This window comes from Xiphophorus maculatus, chromosome 1 (assembly GCF_002775205.1).
Source record: "Xiphophorus maculatus strain JP 163 A chromosome 1, X_maculatus-5.0-male, whole genome shotgun sequence".
Lineage (NCBI taxonomy): Eukaryota > Metazoa > Chordata > Actinopteri > Cyprinodontiformes > Poeciliidae > Xiphophorus > Xiphophorus maculatus.
Window position 1 is genome coordinate 25,081,038 of NC_036443.1, and position 11,292 is coordinate 25,092,329.

The following is an 11,292-nucleotide window of genomic DNA, read 5'->3' on the forward strand; positions in this document are numbered from 1 at the left end:
AGCGGTCAGGTTGAGGAATTTATTCTGACCCAGTTGGCTTCTTGTAGGCGGTTTGAGGTGTGATGCGTCTGTTGTGCGGACCAATGGTCTCATCAGCTGTGTGTGTCGCTGGTCTTCACCTATCTCGCAGATGGACGAGTCGGATGTGGCCATCTTGTGCTGAAGTGGTCACACATAGCCGACGAGGAGGAGGTCGATTTGCAGTAGTGCCAGAAACCAATTCTTAAACGGCCGATAGTCTGATAATGGACATTGAGCTGTGCAGCTACTGCTCTGGTGGACATACCTGCATCCAACATGCCATTGGCACGCTCCCGCATAACTTGCAACATCTGAGGCATTATGACTTGTGACAAAATTTGACATTTTGGGATGGACTTTTACTGTCCTGAGTCCAAGGATTGTCTACCCATGCACTGAGTAAAAAACAACTCACTGAGTAATGCTCACTGACAGCAAGTTGGATTAAAAATTATACACAAATCAAGAGAAATATTACTTTTGTACAATAAAATGCTCATTTACAGTTGTTAACTCCAAATGGCAACAATATTTGACATGGGGCATTTATATTTTTGTTCAACCCAACTCTGATTAATATATTCTGTAAGTCCACTACAGAATATGTTAAGGTTCCTCCCCACCGGGGCATGAATTACCCGTCATACCTCCCCTCCCCCTGCTCCACGCAGGGACAGCCTCCCGTGTTTTCCTCCGGAGGCTGAACCGCACTGTGTGCGTCTGGGTTTACCATTCAGAAAGCTCGGCGCTTGTGCCTGAGGAGAACTGGAAATCCGCTATTGGAAGATGGGCTGTTGCTCCGGAAGATGCATGCTGGTCCTGCTGTGCTGCGTGCAGCTGGTAAGAGGTTTTCATTTATCATGCTGCATCATAAACACGTCACACCAGCTGTTGCTTGTTTACTTTCTGTTTGTAAAGCTGTATATAAAAAAAAATTACAAAATCTACATCAGAATGTCATTATTGTACAATTAAATATGCAGCTTTTTGCACTGCAAAACCACAAACTCTTATCAAGTGCTTTTTAGTCTGGTGAAGCACTATTATTCTAATGGAAACATTTTTGAAATAAGACAAAAGTAACTTTTCAGCAAAACATAGAAACTTGTTTTAAGTCAGTTCTTTCTTAATACTGACGGAAAAAAGAAAAAATTATTTTAATTTTTATGAGACATTTTTCCCATAATCTGCCAGTGGAACTAATACTTTTTAAAATCAATATTAAGGAATTATTGACTTAAAATAAGCTATATCTTCCTGAAAATTTACTTCAAAGTTAGTTTTGTCTTATTTCAAATGTATTAACGTCCTTAGAAACTAGAAAAATACTTGGTAAGATTTTGTGTTTTTGCAGTGTGGGGTTATCACACTGCAAAATACTGACACTTTATAAAATATTCAACTTAAGCACCTGTTGATTATGTTTAATAAACATTTAATAATGCTTTACTAGAAAATCTTGAGCTCACAACACAGACGCTGTTAGATTATAAACTAAGTTAATATGGTAGAAACAATAGAGTTTTCCATCAAATGAAATAAATGTAGCTAAAACATTACCTGAAAAACTCATTAGCTGTTACTGGTTTGAATATAACAATTAACTGGTTTGCACAGTGTCTTAGAAAAATTTAATATCTTTTAAGAGTGCACTTTTCAGTTTTATAAAGGTTATAAAAAAATCAGCAACCATTCCAGAAATTAAGCGTAGTACATAACATAATATTCAAATAAAACTACAAAAATATTACAGAAAATGTAGAATTAAATGTGAAGAATATAACACATTAAAAATAATAAATAAAAATATACATGAAACGTCAGTTTTATTTGTAATGACATCCAAAATAGAGTAAAAATAATTACTTGAGATAAGCAATAGTAAAATATTGAGATTAAACTGAAAGTAATGTTGAAAATTTCTACAACAGATAAAAATGAAATATAAATAATAGAAAATAATTAGGAATAAAATGTTTTTTTAAAATTTGTTTTCTTTCCATACATATTTTGGAATAATATTTTATTATTACAAGATTATCTTAAATGGCAGTATTGATTTGTTTTTATTTCTACTTTGCGCAAATATTAGTTATTTTACCCCAGTTTTAGTTCATCTATGAATATATTTCCAAAACTGTTTTAGAAATATATTTAGAAAAGTCCTTTTGAAATAATAAAAACAGACATTTGAAATAAATACACTTGAAAAGATAAATAAAATAGTTCCAGTGAAAACTAAAACCCCAGGTTTATTGTGTTTGGTTGACATCAGGTTCAATAAAACCTGCTAATTAATAAATTATTAAAACGCAGAGGCAGGCTAACACAATAAAATCCCGGCTTCCCACCCACCATGCCCCTATGTGACCTCAGAAGACTCCAGGCTGCACCCACTGGTTGCTGTGCCCCTGTGGCCGGTTGCCATGACAACACACACACACACACACGCACACACACACACACACACACACACACACACACACACACACACACAAACACACACACATCCACACACACAAAACTTGCAAAAGTGACGATAATGATGATGGGGTGCAGCAGATTTTCTTTTTGGTAAAGTCTGCTGTCTCTGAATCAGTGTTGGGCAGTAACTAGCTACATTTACTTGAGTAAAATTTTGGGTACTCTGCCCACTGTGAGTGCACTGCAAAAACTCAAAATCACCAAGTATTTTTACATTTAGTTTCTAGTGCAAATAACTTACACTTGAAAGAAAATAAATCTAATTTACAAGTAACTTTTCAGCTTGTTTTAAGTCAATAATTCCTACTAATTTAAAAAGTACTAGTTCCCAAGTTATAAGTGAAACTACTATTAATATTAATAATTGTTTACTTAAAACAAACTTGTATATCTTGCTGAAAAGTTACTTGCAAACTAGTTTTGTTTTATTTAAAATGTTCTAAGGCATTTGTACCAGAAACTGGACCAAAAATATGTGACACGATTTTCTGTTTTTACAGTGTAACTTCACTAAATGAACAACAATCTTGTTTAAGCTAAAAAATAATAATAATAAAAATTCATTAGACACACGAATGGAGTTTTGTTAAAGTTTTATATTGCAAGAAATTGATTTGGAGAAATGTTTCTTTTGTCTTTATTTTATATTTTTGTTGTTTACATGAATTATTATCATTTTAATGATTAAAATACCAAAATTGCACATAACTTTATATTTTGGATCCGTCTTCAAATATTAAATGGTTGATGTTTTGATCAGTTACTCAGTACGTGAGTAGCATTTTTACTCGGATTTCAGTAATTTCTTAGATGTGTTTTGCTTTTAGTTGAGTAAAAATACCGTATGTTGAAGTACTACTCTTACTTACTCTTACTTTAGTAAAAGTTTTTGGACTGTAGAGTCTACAGAGTGTGAATTATCGTCCTGCCGACAGATTACCGCGGTGGAGCGGCAGGTGTTCGATTTCCTGGGCTACCAGTGGGCTCCCATCATGGTCAACTTCTTCCATATCGTCGCGGTCATCTTGGGACTTTTCGGGGCCATCCAGTACCAGTCACGCTACGTCACCATGGTAACGCCTAGAAAATTCTTTCTCAAACTGGGCACCCCCTAGCGGTCCGCAGGGTACTGCATGCAAACGACAGTTTATTTTGCCGTGACGTCAGCTCAGAGTGCGACGCACACGGCTAGCTTAGCTAAAGCTTGGGTTTGAAAATAATAATGGATAGGTGGCTTAAAACCGGGTCACTCAGAAAAAAATGAAGATACAGGTGGAAAGAAAACAACGCCAAGACAACTTATAATCGGAGGAAGCCAAGTTGTATCTGCTGAGAGAATTGGTAGTTTACTAGCAGTGCGATTCATGCAAACTCGACTAAAAACCCACCTGTTTAGAGATTGCATTTGAAACGTAATCAATTACAAATTTATTGATGGAACCTGACTTAATGTTGTGTTTTGAATGTTGATTCTATGTTGCATTGTGTTTCTGAGTTTGATATGATGTGAAGCACTTTGAAATGCCTTGCTGCTGAAATGTGCTATACAAATAAAATTTGTTTGATTGATTGATTCTTTTGAACGCTCTAGGCTGTGAACGAGTTTCAGTTGGTGAGAACTGTTCTTTGTTTTTTACGCATTTGAGTAAAAAACAAAGAACTTGCTTATGATTCTCTGCTGGCAGGTCAACAACTGTTCTTATTTCTATTTTTTTATGATTTAATCTGCAAATGAATACAATGCTTACAACTGATAGAATCGGTGTATAAGTTTTATATTTTATGACGCTGAAGAGGATTTTTGTTTCTGCCAAATCAACTCAAGTCCATTTTTCTTGTATTATGTATTCATGGCTTTGTCGTGGCCAGTCACATTTACAAAACACCACCATCCCTCTCATTGGATGAACAAAGAAAACAATAAGAAGTGCGTTAAGAGACAAATATTTTCACTCCAGGTGGTACATATTCAGATTTTGTGTTAAGTTTTGAGTTAGGTGGTCCATGAGTGTTAGTGATGTGGTTTTAAGTGGGCCTCAGTCTAAAAAAGTTTGAGAAACGCTGATCTAGAGCTTCTGTCTCAGTTACTTTGCTTCTCATCTTTGTGAAATGAATTGTTTTTCTGTTTCTGATTCCCAGTACCTGCTGTGGATGTTTGTGTGGATTGGCTGGAACGTCTTTGTGAGTTGTCTCTACCTGGATTTGGGAGGCCTTTCGAAGGTGAGGCCCGGTTATTTAGGACGGATAATTAGAGGCGCCTGCAGTGACTGAAGTCTCTAATTAGCTCAGCGTTTAAATCTGTTTCTCTTTTGATCCCATATGATAACAGGCGCAAAAAATTATTTTAAAGTTGCTCTCTGTCATCAGATACTAAATATCTACTTTAAAATATTTATTATTAGGTTTGAAAATTTGAGCAGATATCAGTATTTGATTTTAATATTACCTATATTTCATTATATATGTTTCTCTAAGTTTTTAATACTTTGGGGAAAAAAGATTTCCAGAATCAGAAGTTAACAAGATGGAGATAAAGATCAGCTGTTAATATTGACCCACTTTTATTTATTGGGCCAATACCGATATTTTAAGAAATTACTAATATCGGCTAATACTGATGTTAGTGCTGATTTATTGTGTTTCCCTGCTTATTATATTCCTGTCATATTTGGTTTCACTTAAATCTGACGTTATTTACTTTCTTTTGAGTTTAATAATTTATTCTAGTTAATTTTTTCTTCACATTACTCTCAAAGTACTATAAAAATATATGTATATTATTTTATTAATTTTTTTTGTTTATTATGATCAGTAACACTACTGCGCAGTACAAAATAATACGGAAATGTAATGTTTTTCATTGAAGACAATATCTCTATTTTTATTTTCACGGTTTTTATTTCAAATTCTTTTATTGTTCTGTTATTGTTTTCATTTTTGTTGTTTTTATCATTTGGGTTGTTGAACTATATTCAATTCTATGTACAAGTGTATTATTCAATTAATTCATATTGTAATTTATTTATTGATTTTTTTATTAGCTTAACAGAAAAAAAAACCACTTAGCAAAACAGACCTAAAAGGGGAAAAAATAAAATCAAAATACTAATTTGGTTTGTCGGAGAGTATTTATACATTAAGGAAAGTTCTAATGTTTTGAATCAGAAAATCTGCCTTTTTTTTTACAAGTTTGGTTACAGTCGCTTGTAAAAGTATTCATACCCTTTGACCTTTTCCACATTTTGTCACATTACAACAACAAATATAAACATATTTTATTGGACTTTTGTGTGAACGATCAACACAAAGTGGTGCACGTCTGTGAAGTGGAAAGAAAATTATACATAATTCAAAAAATTTTACAAATAAAAAACTGGAAAGTGCGGTGTGCAAAAGCAGGATGTATTCTTTTTATGACATAATAATTTTGGTAATCTTGTATCAATCATCTTTTATTTGTTTTGTTTGAACTAGGTTTTTCAAAAATAATTTCTCATATTATTTATGTTAAATATAAAAGCCAATCCAGGAACTGCGTCTTTCCAAATAAAAATTATTTTATTACATTTATCTGTTTATATGCTGTGCATTAAGACCATTCTCATTATATTTTAACAGCACAATATTAAAGTTTAGTACATTTTAATGTTTAAGTGACAAAAATCATGTGACTCAGCACTGACCTCATAAAGAAAACATTACTTAAGGAGAATTTGGTTTAACCGGGTCCGTTTCTCCCGGTCTTGCTGCAGGACAGCCACATCCTCTCCCTGGGAATTTCCTCACATTCCTCCTGGTGGAAGAACAATGGGCTGGGATGTCAGAGCCAGAACCTGCCCTCTGACAGGTGGAACGAGCACCAGAACCCCCAGCTGGCCTCAGTGCCGAGCTGCTGGCTGCAGTACCAGTACCTGGAGGTTCTGCAGTGCGCCGCCCAGCTCCTTCTGTCAGTGAGTCTCACATTTTAACCAGTTGAACAAACTGACAGCAAAACTTCCTCTGTCAGGTCTTTAAATTTTAACTCAAACACATTTACTTGGTTTTGAATATTTACTCTCTTCACTAATTAATGAGTTTAAAGGACAAACGTAACCAAGAAGCTTAAAGTTCACCTCAGTTTAAAAAATATAAACCTTTGCACAAATAATCAGAATTTTGATTATATTGTGCAACATTAGATCACTCAACAAACAGAAAATTGTATTTTTTTTATCTTTATTTTCAAATACCACAATTCACAGAGAAATTCAGCAAAACCTTTATTCACCTGGGACATTGTGATGTGCTATTTTATCTTTTGCTGGCTAAAAGATAAAATCTGAAGTAAGCAGGAAGCTTTGAAACTTGATGTTGTTGAATTTGTCCTCAGCTCCTGGGAGTCGTTTGTTCCTGTTATGCTGTCAGCAGATTTCCAGAGGAAGAAAGCTGTACGTAAAAACAATCTACCATAATTTATTTACATTCAGAATGTCATTAGTTCATAGGAAATTGTCATAATATGTTCTGTTGCCTGGTTCTTTTTTCTTTTTTTGTGATTTTCTTTTGACTTTGGCTTTGTTTAACCTTCACTTAGTTAATTGTTGTTGTTGCTGTGGGTGAACTGAAGAGTCCGAGTGTTGATTTAGATAAAACTACTTCAAGGATAATTCTCTAAAGTCAGGTTATTGTGTTCTCATGTTTTTCTTTTTCTCAGATATAAACTGTAACTCAGAGAAAAAAAGAGTCAGACAGCAGATAAAATGTTTTTCACGTTATTTTTTGTTGCCCAGCTGAAAAATTCTTAGAAAAATATTTTGCTCCCTTATGAAAGCTGAAAAATAAACTTACAAAAGTCAAGTGACGCCTGTCAGCTGGTGCATGAAGGTCTTCCACACACACTGCAGCTTGTATCTAATAACAATAATAATAAACCCAAACAAGTTGGCCAATCAGTGTAAGCTGGCAAGAAAATACACAGGGTGAATACACACACTCGCAGCACTTTTTTACATTTTATTTGTGAAAATGTGAAAAGGTTCAAGGGTATTTCGCAAAGTCATGGAAGATACTATGAAAGAAGATGAGGGCCACTGAAAAAAAGAATTATGATTTTAATCTCAGAATTCAGTTTTTCCCCTCAAAGTTCTGAATTCTGAGTTTTAATCTCAGTAGATTATTCCCAGAATTCTGACTGATCTCAAAATTTGGACATTAATCTCAGAATTCTGACTTTTTCCTCAGAATTCAGACTTTAATCTCTAAAACAGATTTTTTTCTTCACAATTCTGACTTTTTTCTGATAATTCTGTTTAAATGTCAAAGTCAGAAGATCAAAGTCAGGATTCTGACTTTGATCTCAAAATTTGGACTTTAATTTCAGAATTCAGAGTTTGAGAAGTCTGAGTTTTGATCTCAGAAGATTAAAGTCCTTAATCTTCCACCATTTCATTCTTTCTTGTTTGCAACCAATTTGATTTCTGCTTGCTCTTACATCTCTTATGCACATTTCTTTGATAATTATTATTATTTTTTCAGATTACAAATGACTGTAAGGAACATCTGTTCAAAAATACTGTAAAGAATCCAGGCAGAAAAGGACCATTAAGACCCAATCTTCATCTTCATCATCTTAATTTTGGTTGTGAAACTTGTGATCAAGGCAGGGACTTAACAATGTGTCAAGGACATAATCTTCCAGTTTAAGAATCAGATTGGGTCCTAATCTACGTGTCTCCTCGTCTGTAAAACATTTAAGATGAGCTCGACGAAAGCTCCTGTTTAAATGAATCTCCGTTTTTCCCAATAATACTGAGTGTACTAAACATTTGTTACCACTAGGTGGCGCATAGACGTTTCTTCACCTCAAATGGGTAAAAAGAAGAAGGTGCATCACTTCTCTAGAAACGTTTCATAGAAAAAAAAGAGGGCTGTGCTAAGTGCAGCATTTTTTTTATTGGACATTTCAACATTTCATTTTTGTTGTAAAAAAAACTGCATAAAAATATGTGGTTAACAATAAAGTAATAATAAAATTAAACATGTTATGCTTCTGTTTCTGTGTACTGTGGCTAACTTACAGAGAATGAGCTGTAAAAATTGCTATATGAATTAATAAAGTTGCATCTTGCGTATGACCGGTCCAAAAAAAGTTCCAACAGAATAAAGTATTTGTAATGTGTTTGAATCTCAACATGTGGGTTAGATTTTGGAGGGAGTGTTTTAAATGTTTGCCCCATTTTTTTTAGTTCACTAAATGTACTGATCGGGGAAAAGTGTTGTGATTATTTTTAATGGACTTTTCATTGTTTCTTCTTGCTGATTTTGTTCTTTTAATTATTTTCTGCACCTCAAGACCTAAAGAAAGTGAAACCAGTCAACCTGGAGTAAATGGTTTTTATTTTGAGTTATTTGTTGCTTAAATTAATATTAAATTTTGCACCGGTAACCTAAATATGATTTAATTGTCTTTAGTTTCAACTCCATGGTTTTTATTTGTGTCATAATAAATCACCTGGATTTCACATTAAATCACAACTGGTCATGGTATGTTTAAGGTTTTGTGTATTTCTTTAAACTTTGTGTTATATTTCTCAATTCTTTATGTAACATTTCTAAGTTTTAAATGTTGTTTTCCAAAATGGTGGAAAAAATGAAACACAAAATGTGGCAGAAGTTTTCCACCTATTCTGGAAAGCAAATCCTTAGGCACAACAAAACTGTCATGTCTGACTTTAAGCGGATTTTGGTAAATAGCTCACATTAGTCATTAATTTGGGTAATCATCTATTTGTATTTCTCCTCAACGCTTGCAGTATAAATATTATAAGCAATATATAACATCATACAGAGGCTAGCAACAGCTACTATCTGCTTTTCATCTTCTGATTGGATGTTTCAGTAAAGTCCTGTCTCATTGGTTCCTGGAATCAGGAGTCTATATGGAATATCTCTAGCTCAAAATTTTAAAATGACTGTCCTAAACTAAAAAATTTCCTTAAAAAGTTATTTGATCTTTAAAAACTTTGTTTTCATATGTAACAATTTCCAATTTTTTAGTTTGAAATTAGATTAGCTCTTCCATGGTTTACAAGAATAATTTCCTCTGAAAGAAGATATAACATAAAAATACCCTAAATTAAAAATATTTACAAGTCTATTCAGTAGAAATTCAGGCATTAACAACTTTAATTCCTCCTAGATGTGGTGCTGCAGTTTTCTGCCTGGGTCAGACTTTAGAAAAGGTTTACAGCAGCCCAGAAACCAAATTTATGGAGGACCCAAAGACTTAAAAATAAAATTTAGATATTTTTTTATGAATACATATTTTACATTGTACTTATATAAAACTCATAGATTGATATGGGATAAATTATATAAATATTTTTGGGATTTTTGCAAACATAAGCCATGTAATACATATGTGTAAATATATACATATTCATGTACATACATATGTATATAAGTATGTCTATATGTGTATATCTCAATGTATGTGACTATACATCTACGATATATATACAGTATATATATATATATATATATATATATATATATATATATATATATATATATATATATATATATATGCACAGTGGTTGATCTCTCTACGAGAGGACCATAATAACCTCCCTGAGCAAGCCTTGGTAACCATCACTGTGACAGATGTCCAAGAAAGAGTCTCAGGTATGAAAAACTGGACAGCACCAGGGCCTGACATGATCCATGCCTACTGGCTAAAGAAACTCACTGCCCTCCATGAGCGACTGGCAGACCAAATGAACCAGCTGCTACAAAGTGGGACTCACCCTGAATGGTTAACTGAAGGGCGGACAATCCTAATCCAGAAGGATCCATCAAAGGGTCCAGTCCCACCCAACTACCGACCAATAACCTGCCTCTCCACAACATGGAAGCTCATGTCAGGCATCATAGCGGCCAAGATAAGCAAACACATGGATAAACACATGAGCACGGCACAGAAAGGTATCGGTGTAAATAGCAGAGGAGCCAAACACCAACTCCTCGTAGACCGCACAGTTGCCCGAGACTGCAAAACCCGACACACCAACCTGTGCATGGCTTGGATTGATTACAAGAAAGCCTATGACTCAATGCCGCATACTTGGATCATTGAATGCTTAGAGATGTATAACATCAACAGGACTCTGAGAGCCTTCATTGCAAACTCGATGAAGCTGTGGAAAACCACCCTTGAAGCCAACTGCAAACCACTTGCACAAGTGTCCATCAAATGTGGCATATACCAAGGAGATGCTCTGTCCCCGCTACTGTTCTGCATAGGCCTGAACCCCCTCAGCCAAATTATCAACAAGACTGGCTACGGATACCGACTCAAAAATGGGGCCAACATCAGCCACCTTCTCTATATGGATGACATCAAGCTGTATGCCAAGAGTGAGCGAGACATCGACTCACTGATCCACACCACCAGGATCTACAGCACGGACATTGGGATGTCATTCGGACTAGAGAAGTGTGGTCGGCTGATCACAAAGAGGGGGAAGGTCATCCGCACAGAAGGGGTCTCACTCCCAGAAGGAACAATAGCAGACATAGAGGACAGTTACAAGTACCTAGGTATACCACAAGCAAATGGCAACCTCGATGAGGTCACAAGGAAAGGAGCCACAGCTAAATACCTCCAACGAATAAGGCAAGTCCTGAGAAGCCAGCTCAATGGCAAGAACAAAATCCGCGCAATAAACAGCTATGCCCTGCCAGTAATCAGATACCCTGCTGGAATAATTAGCTGGCCAAAGGAGGAGATAAAAGCCACTGATATTAAGA

The 11,292-nt window shown here is 34.9% G+C and overlaps 1 protein-coding gene across 3 annotated transcripts; it reads left to right on the forward strand.

Moving 5' to 3' along the window:
• The first annotated feature begins 712 nt into the window (after positions 1-712).
• LOC102231032 (sodium/potassium-transporting ATPase subunit beta-1-interacting protein 3-like) lies at positions 713-9,010 on the forward strand. Of its 3 annotated transcripts, none has more exons than XM_023330889.1 (6): positions 713-861; positions 3,441-3,578; positions 4,645-4,725; positions 6,258-6,451; positions 6,875-6,932; positions 8,323-9,010. In XM_023330889.1, the coding sequence occupies exons 1-6, from the start codon at positions 808-810 to the stop codon at positions 8,356-8,358; spliced, it is 561 nt and encodes a 186-aa protein (XP_023186657.1). In that variant the 5' UTR covers positions 713-807; the 3' UTR covers positions 8,359-9,010. The 3 variants fall into 3 exon arrangements, with proteins under 3 accessions (XP_023186657.1, XP_023186665.1, XP_005816596.3); XM_023330897.1 differs by having other exon boundaries at positions 6,258-6,455; positions 8,323-8,353; XM_005816539.3 differs by lacking the exon at positions 8,323-9,010 and adding an exon at positions 8,020-8,080 and having other exon boundaries at positions 6,258-6,455.
• Positions 9,011-11,292: the final 2,282 nt, after the last annotated feature.

Bases quoted from the DNA above. Each gene is read 5' to 3' on its own strand.
- LOC102231032 (XM_023330889.1), top strand. From the start codon at position 808: ATGGGCTGTTGCTCCGGAAGATGCATGCTGGTCCTGCTGTGCTGCGTG. The intron at 3,579-4,644 runs GTAACGCCTAGA...TCTGATTCCCAG, and splicing joins AGTCACGCTACGTCACCATG to TACCTGCTGTGGATGTTTGT. The intron at 6,933-8,322 runs GTACGTAAAAAC...TGTTACCACTAG, and splicing joins ATTTCCAGAGGAAGAAAGCT to GTGGCGCATAGACGTTTCTT.